Source organism: Strix aluco, chromosome 4 (genome assembly GCF_031877795.1).
Source record: "Strix aluco isolate bStrAlu1 chromosome 4, bStrAlu1.hap1, whole genome shotgun sequence".
NCBI classification, from domain to species: Eukaryota; Metazoa; Chordata; class Aves; order Strigiformes; family Strigidae; genus Strix; species Strix aluco.
This window is the reverse complement of record NC_133934.1, coordinates 102,775,022-102,788,766: the sequence shown is the minus strand read 5'-3', so window position 1 is coordinate 102,788,766 and position 13,745 is coordinate 102,775,022. Positions and strand designations below refer to the sequence as shown.

At 35.9% G+C, this 13,745-nt stretch overlaps 1 protein-coding gene across 2 annotated transcripts in view; it reads right to left on the bottom strand.

Moving 5' to 3' along the window:
* The window catches only part of NPAS3 (neuronal PAS domain protein 3), a 622,845-nt gene that overhangs the window by 174,979 nt on the left and 434,121 nt on the right, over positions 1-13,745 (bottom strand). For both annotated transcript variants that reach the window (XM_074824597.1, XM_074824598.1), the window contains exon 4: positions 13,483-13,572. In XM_074824597.1, coding sequence (XP_074680698.1) covers positions 13,483-13,572 — 90 coding nt within the window. The remainder of the gene's footprint in view (positions 1-13,482; positions 13,573-13,745) is intronic.

The window sequence follows — 13,745 nt, the reverse complement described above, 5'->3', positions numbered from 1 at the left end:
AGAGTCTCAGGGTGGAGAAGAAACCACAGAGCTGTGGGGGATGGGAACACATGCTGCTGCCACACGTTAAGTGTGAGAAAGGGGACAAATGAATATAAAAGTCTGTCTAGAGGGATTTCAATTTCAATGGCCAAATCTCATTAGACTCCATCCTCAGCAAGATGACTCCAACCTTTAACAGCCAACAGCACTAACCACATTGCATCATCACCCAGTAAAACTAAACATGCTTTAGCCTACCATAGCTCTTCAGGATGCCCATGGCCCAAAGTCAGAGAACACATGTACATGCTCAGGGCTGTAAGGCTGCAGCTGGACATTCCTTACTTCCTACTGTTGTGGGACAGTGTAGGACAGAGGCAAAAAACTCATCAACATAACCTTAAGACTTCCCTTTCAATAATACAGACCCATACAGATTCACACACACAGATGTATTACATATAAATATATATATGCACGCATACACCTAGCTATAGAGCTAATTGTGTCTGTAATGCATCCTGCATTTTGACATTATACTAAAGCATTATACAACACAACTAACAATTAAAAAAAAGCTTAAAAGCTTGTCTTTGTAATAAGTATGACCATTTGGATTTGTTTGGGGTTTTTTTTTGTGGGGGATGGCTAATCATCAACTGTTAGCATTTGTAAAAGGGTAACAGTTTTTATTCTTAAAGTTTGGAAGGTGAAAATATCCATCCCTTGTAAACTATGCATTCCCTTCCATTGCAAAATGAGATTCTCAGTCACCAATCTCATTAAAAGTTAAAACGTGTGTCTGCTTAGCATTAGCAAGGAATAAAATGGTAAGAATAAGGTGTCTATGAGAACTATAGCTATTGACATCATTGACCTATAAATACGTCCTCTTCAAGTTGATATACAGCAATTCATTATCCCTGTTTTGATATAATTGCTATTACTGAAAGCCCTTTGCTTTCAAGTGTTAATACAACTGCAGTTCATATTTCAGATTATCTGCCAAAAAGAAAAAACTAATTTCTAAATATTTGATCATAAAAGTTGTCTTCAGCTTTTACACAGATATTTTAGTCAAATAATATCAGATAATCTTAGAGCAGATTTAACAGGCAATTGCTAGGGACTCCATCTAAGCAGCATCCATTTGCACTTATATAAATGTACTGAATGTGTAGGAAGACTTTGACAGCTTGCCATATGTGATTTCATTCTGTAGCCTACCTACTTTACCATCAAAAGTTATATCCTTTGAAGCATTGCCAGAATTACTTTAGCCCAGTAGATATGCTAGATGTGCCCTTTAAAAGCCATATCATTTCCTTTCTACTCTGACTAGTTCAATGTAGCATCTGCTGAACTAAATTCCTTTGAAGGTTAAAACCAAAAAACCCCTGTATTACAGCTCACTAAGATGTCCAGCGTTGAATGAAGACCATGGATGCAAAAGAATAAATACGAGTTAAATGAAACTATAAAAGAGCATCAGAAAATTATCAGCTATCATGGGAATATCATAATTATACACACATGGAATAAATATTTGCATTTCAGGATAGGTAAGCGTTTTATTTAAAATAATAATAATCCTTGAATTTTATACTTCCATTCCATTATGTTGATTGTTTATATGCAAATTCTGATATTGCTGTGACATGAGTGCTAATGCCATAATAAAGGATATCACACATCAACAACTTGATTCAAAACAGCAAATATAAGCATGTATGTATAATCTCCTTTAAAATCTTTGGGTTTTACAGTTATTAAAACCAGTTTTTAAAAGACACTTTTTTTTCACAGCACCTTCCCAGGTGTTCTAGATGATAATGAAGGGATAGTCCATATCATCTAGTATCACAAAGCAGTTGTGACATTTCAGAAATATCTTCAGTTTAGCTTCTTTAATTTCTACAAATGCTATTTAAGAGTGAAGGCTTGTGTTTTTACTAAAGAGCTGAATGAATTCCAGTAATTACATGATTTTCTTGTCTGCTCAGTTGAAAAGGTTTCAAAACATATTAAAATGGCAGTGTCCTTTCCTAGTCTCTTGAAACCCTGCAATGTCAATTTTAATTAATGAGCTGTAAAAGTTACATTTTTATATCTGGGATTTTTTTTTCCATTTTCACTTATTATTTCACATGAATTTGCACCCTCACTAGGGATGTTGCAGACTTTGCTAATCTGCAGGGATTTATCACAAGAACATCATGAGAATGCAGACTGGACTGTGTCAGAACTAGCAACATCACTGTCCAAATTAGGTACAGCACTAATGTGCTTGTACCAGTTAAATAGCTCCTAACCACTTAGGATGGAATAAGCATGATTTGTTTTACCTCTGTGTATTTTAGGGGCCTTCTGTCAGATCTTTCTTTACAGTCACAAGTTTATATAAACCAAGAGAAGTGTAATGCTATCAAAAGAGAAGAGGAGAAAAAAACTAGGATTAAGGAACTGGCTTTGATTTAGCCAAACAAAACATCTGGAATAGTCTTCATCAGCTTGTCATATTTGAAGTGTACAAAATTCTTTCTGTAGTTTCATTTCTGCCAAAATGCAGGAAAGATACATCCTTAAACTATCAACAAGCATGAAAGAGAAGCCCATCTCAGTGGAGATCTCTCTAGAAACTGGAATTTGCTTATGTGCATTCCAGTGACTGAATTACTTTCTATTTTCAATTCTTCCTGTGAATTGCCTTCTAATGGGAAGGCACTGTACACTTAAGCAACAATACATCCCAAACTGAATTTGGGAGCTAACATGGAAGACAGGCTGAATCAGAAGAAGATGGGAAACAGATGGCTTTAAAATAAAAATATCTTAATTGTTCAGGCCTCCCAAACATGCAACTAATCAAATGTATACCTATCACAATACAAAAAGTTTTCCACTACATTGTTTTAGACAACCACTCTGACCCTGAAGATTGTCAGGCCTTTGGAATGCATCTTTCTCAGTGGTTAGGCACTACCTCATCTACACAACAAATAAAGTTGCTGTAAATAAAGTACGTAGCATTTACAATTAATGTAGGAATCCTTTAAAATGCATTAACAAAATATTGATTCAGCTTAACCCAATCTGAATATATACATTTGGAGACAGGACAAGAAAATCAAGCTATCATATGACCAAAATACTTAAAACATGAAACCAATTTATAACCAATTTAGGAAACAAAAAAAGAGTAAACAAACTGTCATTCAAAGTACTAGTTGCTTATAGGAACAAGGGGATTGCTCAATAACTTCCAGAAAATCTCTTTATTCCCAGTGTAGCATAAGCACTATGTTGACGATACATAGTAAAATGAGTCCATTCAAAATCCTGTGAAATCTTTACATTGACTTACAGGCTGTGGATCAGACTTGTGACAGGTCAGGAGAAACAAATGCAGGAGGGAAAGCTACTGTTTCTCCAACTGCATTAATGAGTTTTAAAAAGGAAGCATCTCTTCCTATAAACTTTTAAGTCATGACTCATACATGCTGCCTCAATATGTGGAAAAGAGATATGCTTACCATATTCATCATATCTTTCTTATGCATATATTACAGAAGTTCAACAAGAACACATGGATAGCTCCATTGTCATTCAAGGAATGTCAGGAATGTATATGGCTTTGTATCTACTACTTACGCATGAATAACTGCTGTCCCAAAAGAGACATTTTTCTGAAATGCAGGATGAAAAGGTATAGACTACACCTCACTATACTGACTACATCCTAATTCAGCAGTACTCAGCCTAGAAAATACTCTTGTCCCCCAAAAGACCCAAAGACAGAATCTTAAATACAAAATAATTAATATAGGTAATAATTCTGTCATACACTTTATTAGTACAAGGCCAGATTTATTAATGCAAAGGCTTTAAAAGTTATCTGGAATGCAGTATGAGCATGATACACCATATTAGTTCATAGATCCGTGTGATCCCATTCAACTACAGAAATGAGCCAGTATTTTCCCTTTCTGTTTTACTGTTGCCAAACCTCACAGTTTTATTGCCAATCACATGATGTTTGATTGTAGCTTCAAAGGCCTGGCTGTAGAATCATGATATTGCCAAAAAGTCTCAGACATCTCTTAAATATAAAAGTACACTTTTAGCATTTGTGGTAGCCAATGGAAAAAGAAGAGTTGAAAATGTAAAGCCATAAAGGCTGCAAAAGCCCCAGAATGTTAACAGGCCATTTAAACTATTGTTTTCATATACCTGATAACTTGAAACCAGTCTTACTATTTGAGTTGATGCTGGGGCATGAGTTCTGAATATCAAGGGTTGGCAAAATTTATTCTGGTTGCTGAGGAAGAGGCAGCACATCTTCACACAGCTCTGATTCTCAGATGCTGAGTAGGGGCAGTGTGCTGTGTCTCTTGTCTGCCTTCCCCTTTCTATCTGCTCACACCAGAGGCATTTCTTTTGTCTCTCTCACTCACACTATTTTGATTCCCCCTCCCTCCAATATATGCACGTTTCCTGTCCTAAAGTAGAAGATAATTTTTGCTCTTAGACATATCACCTCATTGCTGAAGGAAGATATTTTCTCTCTTTTCTTTCTGCCTTACATTTCTAACTCTGGACAAAAGAGGTTTATCACTTCACTCCTTTGCCACATGTGAGCTCCTGTCTTTTGAAATGGAAAATGTAGTCCTAGTTTTCCTCTGCATCATCTGGTGGCCAGTAGAATTACCTCTCTGCTGCATAGCTGGCTTTGGCTATGCCAACACCGCTAGAGCATGCTGTGTGCTGGGATGGTTCCTGATGGCAGATCCTGATGGCATAGCTTGTAACAGGGCATTAAACTGGCTCTTCTATGGATTCACCTGCAGAGGGTCCTTCTGTGGCAGTGCCATGAGAACAATAGGTAAATAACTTCCAAGGGGAGCTAAGTTACTCAGTATTAATACAGGTAGTTCTGAAGGTATGAGCAAACACCAGAAAGAACTTTTGATGTGAATGCTCACCTGAGTAACTAAAAGAAAGTACGGGTTCACAGCAAGCCTGACAAGTTTTCTGATGCTCTTTTTCCCTGTCCACTAAATGCAGAAACCAACCTGGGTACATTCCCTCTCACATTGTAACTTTACCAGGAAGTTGGTGTCAGCCTCTGTGCAACTGGAAACATGGGCTTGGACGGTTCAAATGCCAGAAAGAAATACAGGGAAACATGAGGTTAAAATGCTAAGGCAGCATAAGTCTTTGTTAATGCTGAAGATGAACGGGGAGTGACAAAAGAATATAGATTAGCACTGGAAGAGCAATAGCACATGGACGTGATTGTCTTGAATTTCCACTACAAACCTTGGGGATTAAGCACCATCAGCCTTTGACTTGCAGGTTCTCTTGGCTAGATGCCACACCAACTCTGCAGTGAAGACATTCTCCACAGAATTTGGAATGCTTCTTCTCTCTTACCAATCCTCTCTTCCCAGAAGAGGATTACTCTGTTAACCCTGACTGAAAACAGAGCAAGTAAAGCGCCGACTGAGGCTGTAATATTACAAGATGCTGGCAAAACCAGATTAAGACATATCTCCTATCTTAGTTCTGAGCTGCTTCTTCCTGATCTTGTGCTTTCATATGCAACCCCTTAGTTGGACTGGTAGAACTGCCAGTGAGAATTTGCAGCTGAAAATATCACTGAACTGATCTGAGTTTAAACTACGTGGGGTTTTTTAATGTTTGCAGGGTTAATTTCAGCCAAGATCCAGTCACTGCCTGTGTTTTTAATAAATACAGGCACCGTTTTATTTATTTAACAACCTTAAGCCAATCCTTGAGTTTCTGTTGAGCCACCCTTTCTGAAGTGCTTGGAATGGGAATTCTGTTGAGTGAACTCATACTGTTTCACTGCTACAAATCCTGAATGGTTTCATACATCGCAGAACATTTGAGTCAGGATTTTCACTTTCCCTGAATCAAGTACGGATGTAAAAGAGAATCAGTCTTGGGAATCAGTACATCTTGTAAGCATTCAAAAGCATATTTTCTTACTATTAATCAAAAGCTATTAATTATAATTTATTTCTTTTTAAAAATGAAATTTTGATCACTCAGCAATACAATGACTTTTTGACCTTACTCTTAAAAGGTAAAATACTTATATATTTTTTGAGTTTTTTCCCCCCATCTCTAATGTGCCAGGATAGCATGGAAAATATATTTATGCCAAATTTGTATGTTTTGTACCAGTATCTGTTTTCTTCCCCAATCATTCCACAGCTGTTTGTTTTACTAAGTGACTATATATAGAATATTCTCCAACTTCCACATGAATATGTTACAATGCAATGCAAAAAAGATACCAAACTACTCTGTAGCTAATTTGGATAATATAAATGTTAATTCATGAAAACTCTTTGTCTTTCCTTTAATGGGAAAGACAAACCTAAAATAGCTAAATTGTCTTAACCATTTTCTCCAGACATTTTCTTAAAACAATCTGAAAACATTGCATCCACCAGAAAGCAAATGGTCCGACTGCTAATGTTCTCAGTCTTATTTATACTGGAAACAGTTAACAGTTGCAATGAAAATACCTTATCAAAATCTTATTTTTAACATCAAATGCTAGCAATTATTAAGTGACATGAAAAGTCTTCAGCCTTTAAGTGTTAAACCAATGAGGCTATATTTTATTGCACAGAGAATCTGTGTGATTCATTTTAACCAGTGAATCCCTTCTGCATAAAGGCTTTCAATGTTTCAGCCTCAATGGCCGGTAAAGTATGTTCGAAAGAATAAATAAGGGGAACATGATTCTCATGTAAAATGACATTCTGGATTCCTTTAGTTAACTCAACAGAGAGCTATATTCAGTGGAGCCTGTAAGACAATACTGTTGGCAGTATTTAAATACACTGCAGAAGAATAAGCAAAACAACGTGATCAGTAACAATAAGTTAATTTCAAGTTTAAAAAATCAGTAAAGCATCACTATATATTGCATTTGGACTGACTACAAAGTGACAGTCAGAGGATTATTCCACAGATTTCTAATGCTGAAAATTCTGATGGCATTTACTAGCATAACCTTTCAACTCTGAGCACATCAATAGAAGCAGACAGTGGTTTGAAATATGATTCCTTGCAGATAGCATATCCTCATTCATCTGACTGTGGTGCTCTGTGCTCCATTGCACAAACAGCGGCTCACCCACTTCTGAGAGGACACTAATAAAAAAGGCATCAATTTTCAGCTCTAGTACTACTGTGATCTCTTTATATGTTCGACATCCAACATTAAATTAAAATGCTGTTATAAATCCTACTTTCTGAATCTGGAATGAGTGTTGGGTTTTTGTCGCATGAGACTGCAGCAAATCTTGTCAAAAGCAAGGAAGCACGTCTTGTTCACTCAGAATTAATGTTGTGGATGAAAGAAAGAGGTAAAAGAGGTTGAATATGGTGAACTGTGGGTGTCAAAGGCAGTGGGTAAAGCAGCTTTGGGGTACCAAACAGAGCATAACATTTGCTGCTTTCAATACATTCCTAATCAGTAATTATATCAACCAATTACTAACTGCACATAAAAACCAGTTTGTTTGTTATATAAAGTACTTTAAAAAAACACTGCAAATCTTTAAATTCCTTTACTCTTCACAGTTTGGGCAATATATTTCTCTGTGTTAGACAAAACCAGTTTTGTAATAACCAGATAAAACAGGCTAAGTGTTTTTGGATCACTTCAAGACCATACAGTGAAGGTTGTTACAGAGTGTCTATGCAAAATTATGCATATTGATGTTGATGTTCAGGACTTCTGTCAGCTTGCCATTTGCACTTGAGTTGTCTTAAAAGTTCTTGGGTTGGGATAGGGATTTAAAAAAAAAGCATAAAGAAAAAATTATTAGGCACTGATGTGAAATGCTGTGACAGCAGCAAAATGTTTTCATGTGCAAAAATAAAGCTGCGAACAGTGTGTGAGAAAGAAAGTGGGCAGGATATTTCTGTTGTGTAGAAGAGTGCCATACGTTTTGAAGCCTTTCAACTGTGTCTGATAACCTCTAATGGCAGGTATCCTTTCTCCTTTAAGAGCTAAACTAAGCTACACTGAAAAGGCAATAATGTCTTCAGCAAAGATACTGTGTCTATAGATATTTTCTCTTGTTCGGTTCATTCATAATTATGAAGAAAAGAAACAAGCTTGCCTTTTTGGGGGTGGGGGAGTGCCTTGAAGAGTGGTTCAATATCTGGATCGAACAGAGGAACTTTTTCCCCCTAAGGATCCTGCCTGAAGAAACCTTGACATGCACAAAGTCAGAACCTAGACGAAGTTGCCCTGGTGAGAACGATAAGGTCACCCGTGGGATTGCTGAGATTATCTCTGTCAAGCACTTGGACAGCATGCAGTCAAATGATGCATCATGCAGTCATTTTCGGGGGGGAAAAATCAATTTCTTTACCAGGTCGCTATTTGCTTTTCAAAGTGCCCTTGTAGGCCTTCACCACCAAGCATTTATCAATTTAAATGTTGTAAATTGATAATGTGCCACTGTGCCTTGTACTGTTTCTGAATTATTTTGATACTTATATTTCCTTACTGCTCTCAAAATCTTCAGAGCTGCTCTATTTCAACAGAGCTCCTCCCTTGCTCACTTCTTTTAGCATAAAAGAGTACATGAACTTTCTTATGCTGAACATTAGGAAAAAAAACTTCTTTAAAAAACAGATGACCAGCACAGAATTTGCCAGGTTTTTATTTACTAATTTTTAAAGGGGACAAACTATTACATTATTGTCAATGTTAGTGCACCAGTTTACTAAATGAGCAGAACTGATCATTCTACTTAGTACTGTTTAAATTCAGAACACTAAAACAATGACAACAAAAATAGCAAGCTCTTTTCTCAATTGGTTATTGACTAGATTTACTTAAAAAAAATGTTAGTTTTTCTGTGAAGCTCCTGGCTTATGACTTTATTTTTTTCTCTTGGATTCTTTTAATAATATGATTATTATTTTATTTAGATAATGGTACGGGGGAAAATAAGGTAGAACTTACAGAAGGAAAGCAATTGTCAAGATTGCTTTATATTATTTTTTAAGCAAACAGAGCACAAAAGCAATCCTTTAACCATCTACTAACCCCAACTTAATTTGCATTAAAAAACAGGTAGAGCATAGTAGTTGAGGTTTGTGGTTCGTAAAAGCAAAAGAAATACATGGCAGTTGCAAAGCATTCTTAACCTCCAGTGATTTATTGGCCCTCAGCCAAGTTATCAGGGGAATCTAATTCTTCTTTATTATTCAAATAAACCACATTTGGCACCATGGTTCCTTTTCAGAATAGCTTCACAAATAGACTGAGTACTGTCATTTATTTGACCTTGTACTTGTGTGCTGTAGCTATAATTTTATTTGCCATTTCGGAGAACAAATGCACAGAAAGCCAAAATAAGGAGATAGGTTATGCTAGTAGTCACACAATACATATGTAATATACCTGTTGGTTTTGCCTGCTTTGTTTTAAAAATGACAAAATCTCAACAATTTATTCTTTTTTTTTTTTTCCTTCTTCATCTCTATTATCTCCTATTATGCCTGCAGCTGCACTGCTCTTTTTAGTGAGCTCTCTTTTCAACAGGCCAATTTGCAAACCTGGCCTGTGTCCTGGACAAGTAGGAGCAAAGGTAGGAAATATTTTACTTTAAGTTGTGGACCTCACAGAGGAGAAACAATGCATAACATCCTTGTTGAGTACAACTGTTGGTGAGAGGTGATTAAGAACTTGTTTTCCTGAAAGCAAAAATATCCTAGCCAGCTATTCAGCCCATAATATTTTCTATTAACCCTGAAACCTCATATGTCTGACAATTCTATCCTTTGTTCTGGACAGATTTTTCTCCCTATTTGTTACTATTTGTGTTTCAGCATATTTTTGGCCTAAGTCTCAAACACAGACCCTTTGCAACAGAATTGAAATCTCTTAGGTAAGCACTCATTTTAGCCATCTACTTTTGAAATCTCATCCCTTTTCTGAAAGGAAATCAGGGACTAGGTATTCAAAAAGATGGCAGTTACCCTGATATGAAAAATAACCTGCTGACTTGAATGTATCAGGGAATGGATACATAAGAAGACAAAACATTTTACATCACTACAGAGGTACAGTGTAAAAAGCTGTTTGTATTGGCAAAAGGATAATCTACACCATCACAGGTCACGTTGTCCAACCCAGGGAAGAAATCCTGGCTGTATTGCATGTTTCTAGGCATGTCTGGGTCTTCCAACAAATACTGCAGTTCCTGATACGACTGAATACTGGAAAGTACGTTGAACTATTTCAGCTTGCCTCAAGTATAATTGAACTATGACAATTTATACAGGCTAAGGATATAACTAGGAGATTTTGGTCCATTTCTGTTGCTTTTATTCTCTTCCTTCTCTTACTCATTATTTTCTGTTAACTGTGTGTCTTTCCCTCTACTTTGAAATGCATCTCTGTTCTCTTGAAACTGCTGTGATTGCAATTCCATAGTGTGCTCTAAAATCCACGTCTGCTAAACTAACTTAAAATTCTTAGTTAGCATTAGCTGGAAGATAAAGTGTTCAAAACATACGTATCTGTGGGTGTCTACATGCAAGGTACAGTCACTGTAATGTCAAAAGAGTATTTATTGTAATTTTTGTTTACTGTTCAAATATACTGTTATTTTTGCCAGGAGTAACTTTATTATCATCATTTCCAGGCTACCTCCCAAGATATTGTTTTATCAGATTTCTTTACTATTAGCCCTGCAGCTATCTTAAAACATCAGCATCCATTTGTTTTGTACCACTGGCTCTCAGTGTTCAGAAAAGAGAAAAATTGGGTTATGTGAGAAACTGTTTCACCTGCTAAGATCTGGTAGAAGGACTATTTTCCTTTAACTAAGGGACATGAGATTTTACTTTGCAAGTACAAAATATATTGTATATTATTTCCATGCATACTAGTTAAAAAAACCCCACCAAACCACCAAACAAAGATGAAGTCTCCATTGAAGTAATTTGTCTAGAAAGTAAGACTCCAAAGTCAGCACTTGAAGAAGATGATTCAAATAAAAATGCTTATAATGTACATCCAGACTTTCTAAAGTGCACAATTACCCTGAGGTTCTATATAAATATATAGTTGGGGAGTACCAGGATAGGAACCTGTCAATGATTACCTGCAGCACAAGAAATACACCACCACATGTATCACATAGCACCATTCCAGAAATCCAGAATTCACGAGTGTTTTAAGACTGTTGTAGTGCAAACAGGAGTATTTCCATGTATAGTTTGAGAAATGGTTTTATGGATATTCTTGCTAATATTTTTTGTAAGAAATAACCTTTGAATTGTGATTTCGTAACAAATAGTTACAGCATTTCTTTTGTCATTATTAAGAGACCTAGCTATATAGTATTATACCAAGAGAACAACCTATTAAAAATATAAATACAGTAGGTCTGAGAAATACAAAATGTCTCCATAAAGACAGAAGATAACAGCAAAAATCACAGATATTTTAGTAGATCTCAGTAGATTTCATCTTTTATTGCATTAAAATCCACAGTCCTGGTTCAGATTTTTGGTAGTTCTTCCATCAATACTTTCATTAGTGAATGCAACGAAATGTTTGCTGTGATGTATCAAATACTCTAACATGCAAAGACAATTGCTTTATTTATCTGAACCCTTGCTTGAAATGTATCAAGGTAAAATGTAAAGTCTTAACAACATGATGTAAGTTCAGAGTAAGGAAAGATTTACCAATTCCTATAGTTAAAAAGACAGTGGCAGAAAATGCCTTTAACAAGAGACTAGCATAGGGTTAAAGCCAAATTTTTCTTGAACAGATGATATTTCAGATGGCCACACTATTCCAGATGCATCAATTTCCTTGAAAATCCAATCCATATATGTGCATATGCTGTGCTGGCAGGAGGACTGACTGAAATGGCCAAAACCCAAGAGCTAATATTCTTTTGGCCAGAATAATGCAATTATTATTTTCCTAGCTATCAGTCTAAGCATACAGAGCCATCTGTTATGCAAAGCAAACATACACATCTCAATTACAGAAAATGCAGTTGCCTTGACAGAATTTGGATTACACCACTAACCAGGGCTGTAAAATTTGTTTTAAGCTAGTGTATAATGGACGCCTTTCAGGAGTTTCCTAATTAGCATTTACCTGCTTAAAATAATTATCCATCCTTCTTCTTTACTGGCTTATTAAACTTCGTTGGATGCTATGCATGAAACAGATTAATATGAGCATAAGACAATAATAAACATTAAAGTTCCAATTCTTTACTGTATTAGCAACACGGTGGCGCACCAATTTCAAAATTTGAGATTCTTGATACTAACTCCCAAACAGATTAAGGCAGGGATTAAAGTCTATTACAAAACGAGGGACTTTAATGAGAGACAAGAATACTGATATGAGTTAGAAACAGCTCTGTTTCCATTTCTATCATTCGGTTTGCTAAAGCCAGCACAAAATAACAATTACTGAACTTATTACAGCCAATTGTTTGCATGTTCTTTGAGGAGTTAATGAACCTCTATTCGGATTCTCACCAGATAATATTTAAAATTAGTCTTTTTCTGCACCAAATGTTAAAATTTCACATTTCACTGTTGTTGGGGTACAGCAAAACTGACAGTTGCCTGTGCTAATAGTTGCCTCCTCATGGCAGTATGGGTCCCAATTTAAAGGAGCTGAAATAAATATTAACTCAGTTTTTCTTTTTCTCCTCAGGGTGACTGCAATAGAAGTAGATTATCCCACTCTGAAAATCATCATGCAAAATCTTTCTGCTGCATTTCTAAGTACAAGCAGAAATAAGCTACCCTTCCTAAACATTTCTGAATGCTGCAGGATTAGGAATAAGCATCAACAAACAACCTCCCCCCCCCACTTTTGTCCTGCCTTTTAATCTTTGAAAAACAGTTGTCAGCAATTAAATGAAAAAAAAATATATTTTATAAATATGTCTTTCCATATTAGCGAGCATTTGTGAAAGTGGCAAAATGTGTCCTTGTTGGAACCCTCCCTGCAAGACATTTTAATGGTCTCTTTCAGCATTTCTTGACTCCAAATGACTCCCTGTCATCGTGTCAGCTCCCTGGATAATGCAGGGTACTCCATAAACATCCAGTAATAGGACACAAGGGAAGTACTATCAGTGTGTCCCTTTCCTATCAGGTATAGAGGTTTAAAGTTCAAAACAACTGAGAAAAGAAACTTCATTTGTTCTCAATAAATTAATAATGATCCTTCATGGCAAAAAGTTTTCAGGCACGAGTTTGTCTTATCTCAATGTCTAATACTGATAGATATGTTTTTGAATTACTTCTCAGGATGAACCAGATGCAACTTTAAATAACTAATTCAATAATCCATGCAAAATACAGAAAGCAAATTGTTATTTCTTTGAAGAATGATAAACAGAGGAATGCATCATACACAATTATATTCTAGAATCGAAAGCATGTACTTACTTGGGACAGGCCTAAATAGATGGAGACAGTTTCTGAAATGTACAAAAATTTTCCTTCTTGATTTAGTGCAAATACAAATCCATCCAGGGACTACAGAGTAAGGAAAAAAAAAGTGAATAGATTAATAAAGAAATTCTAAATTCCAGATAGAAATAGATTCAAACAAACACATCACAGTACAAATTGAGGAAAATGTTCTGGTTTCTATGAGAGTGTTTTTAATTTGAATCCTTAAGACAATTCCTTTATATTCTGTCTTCATA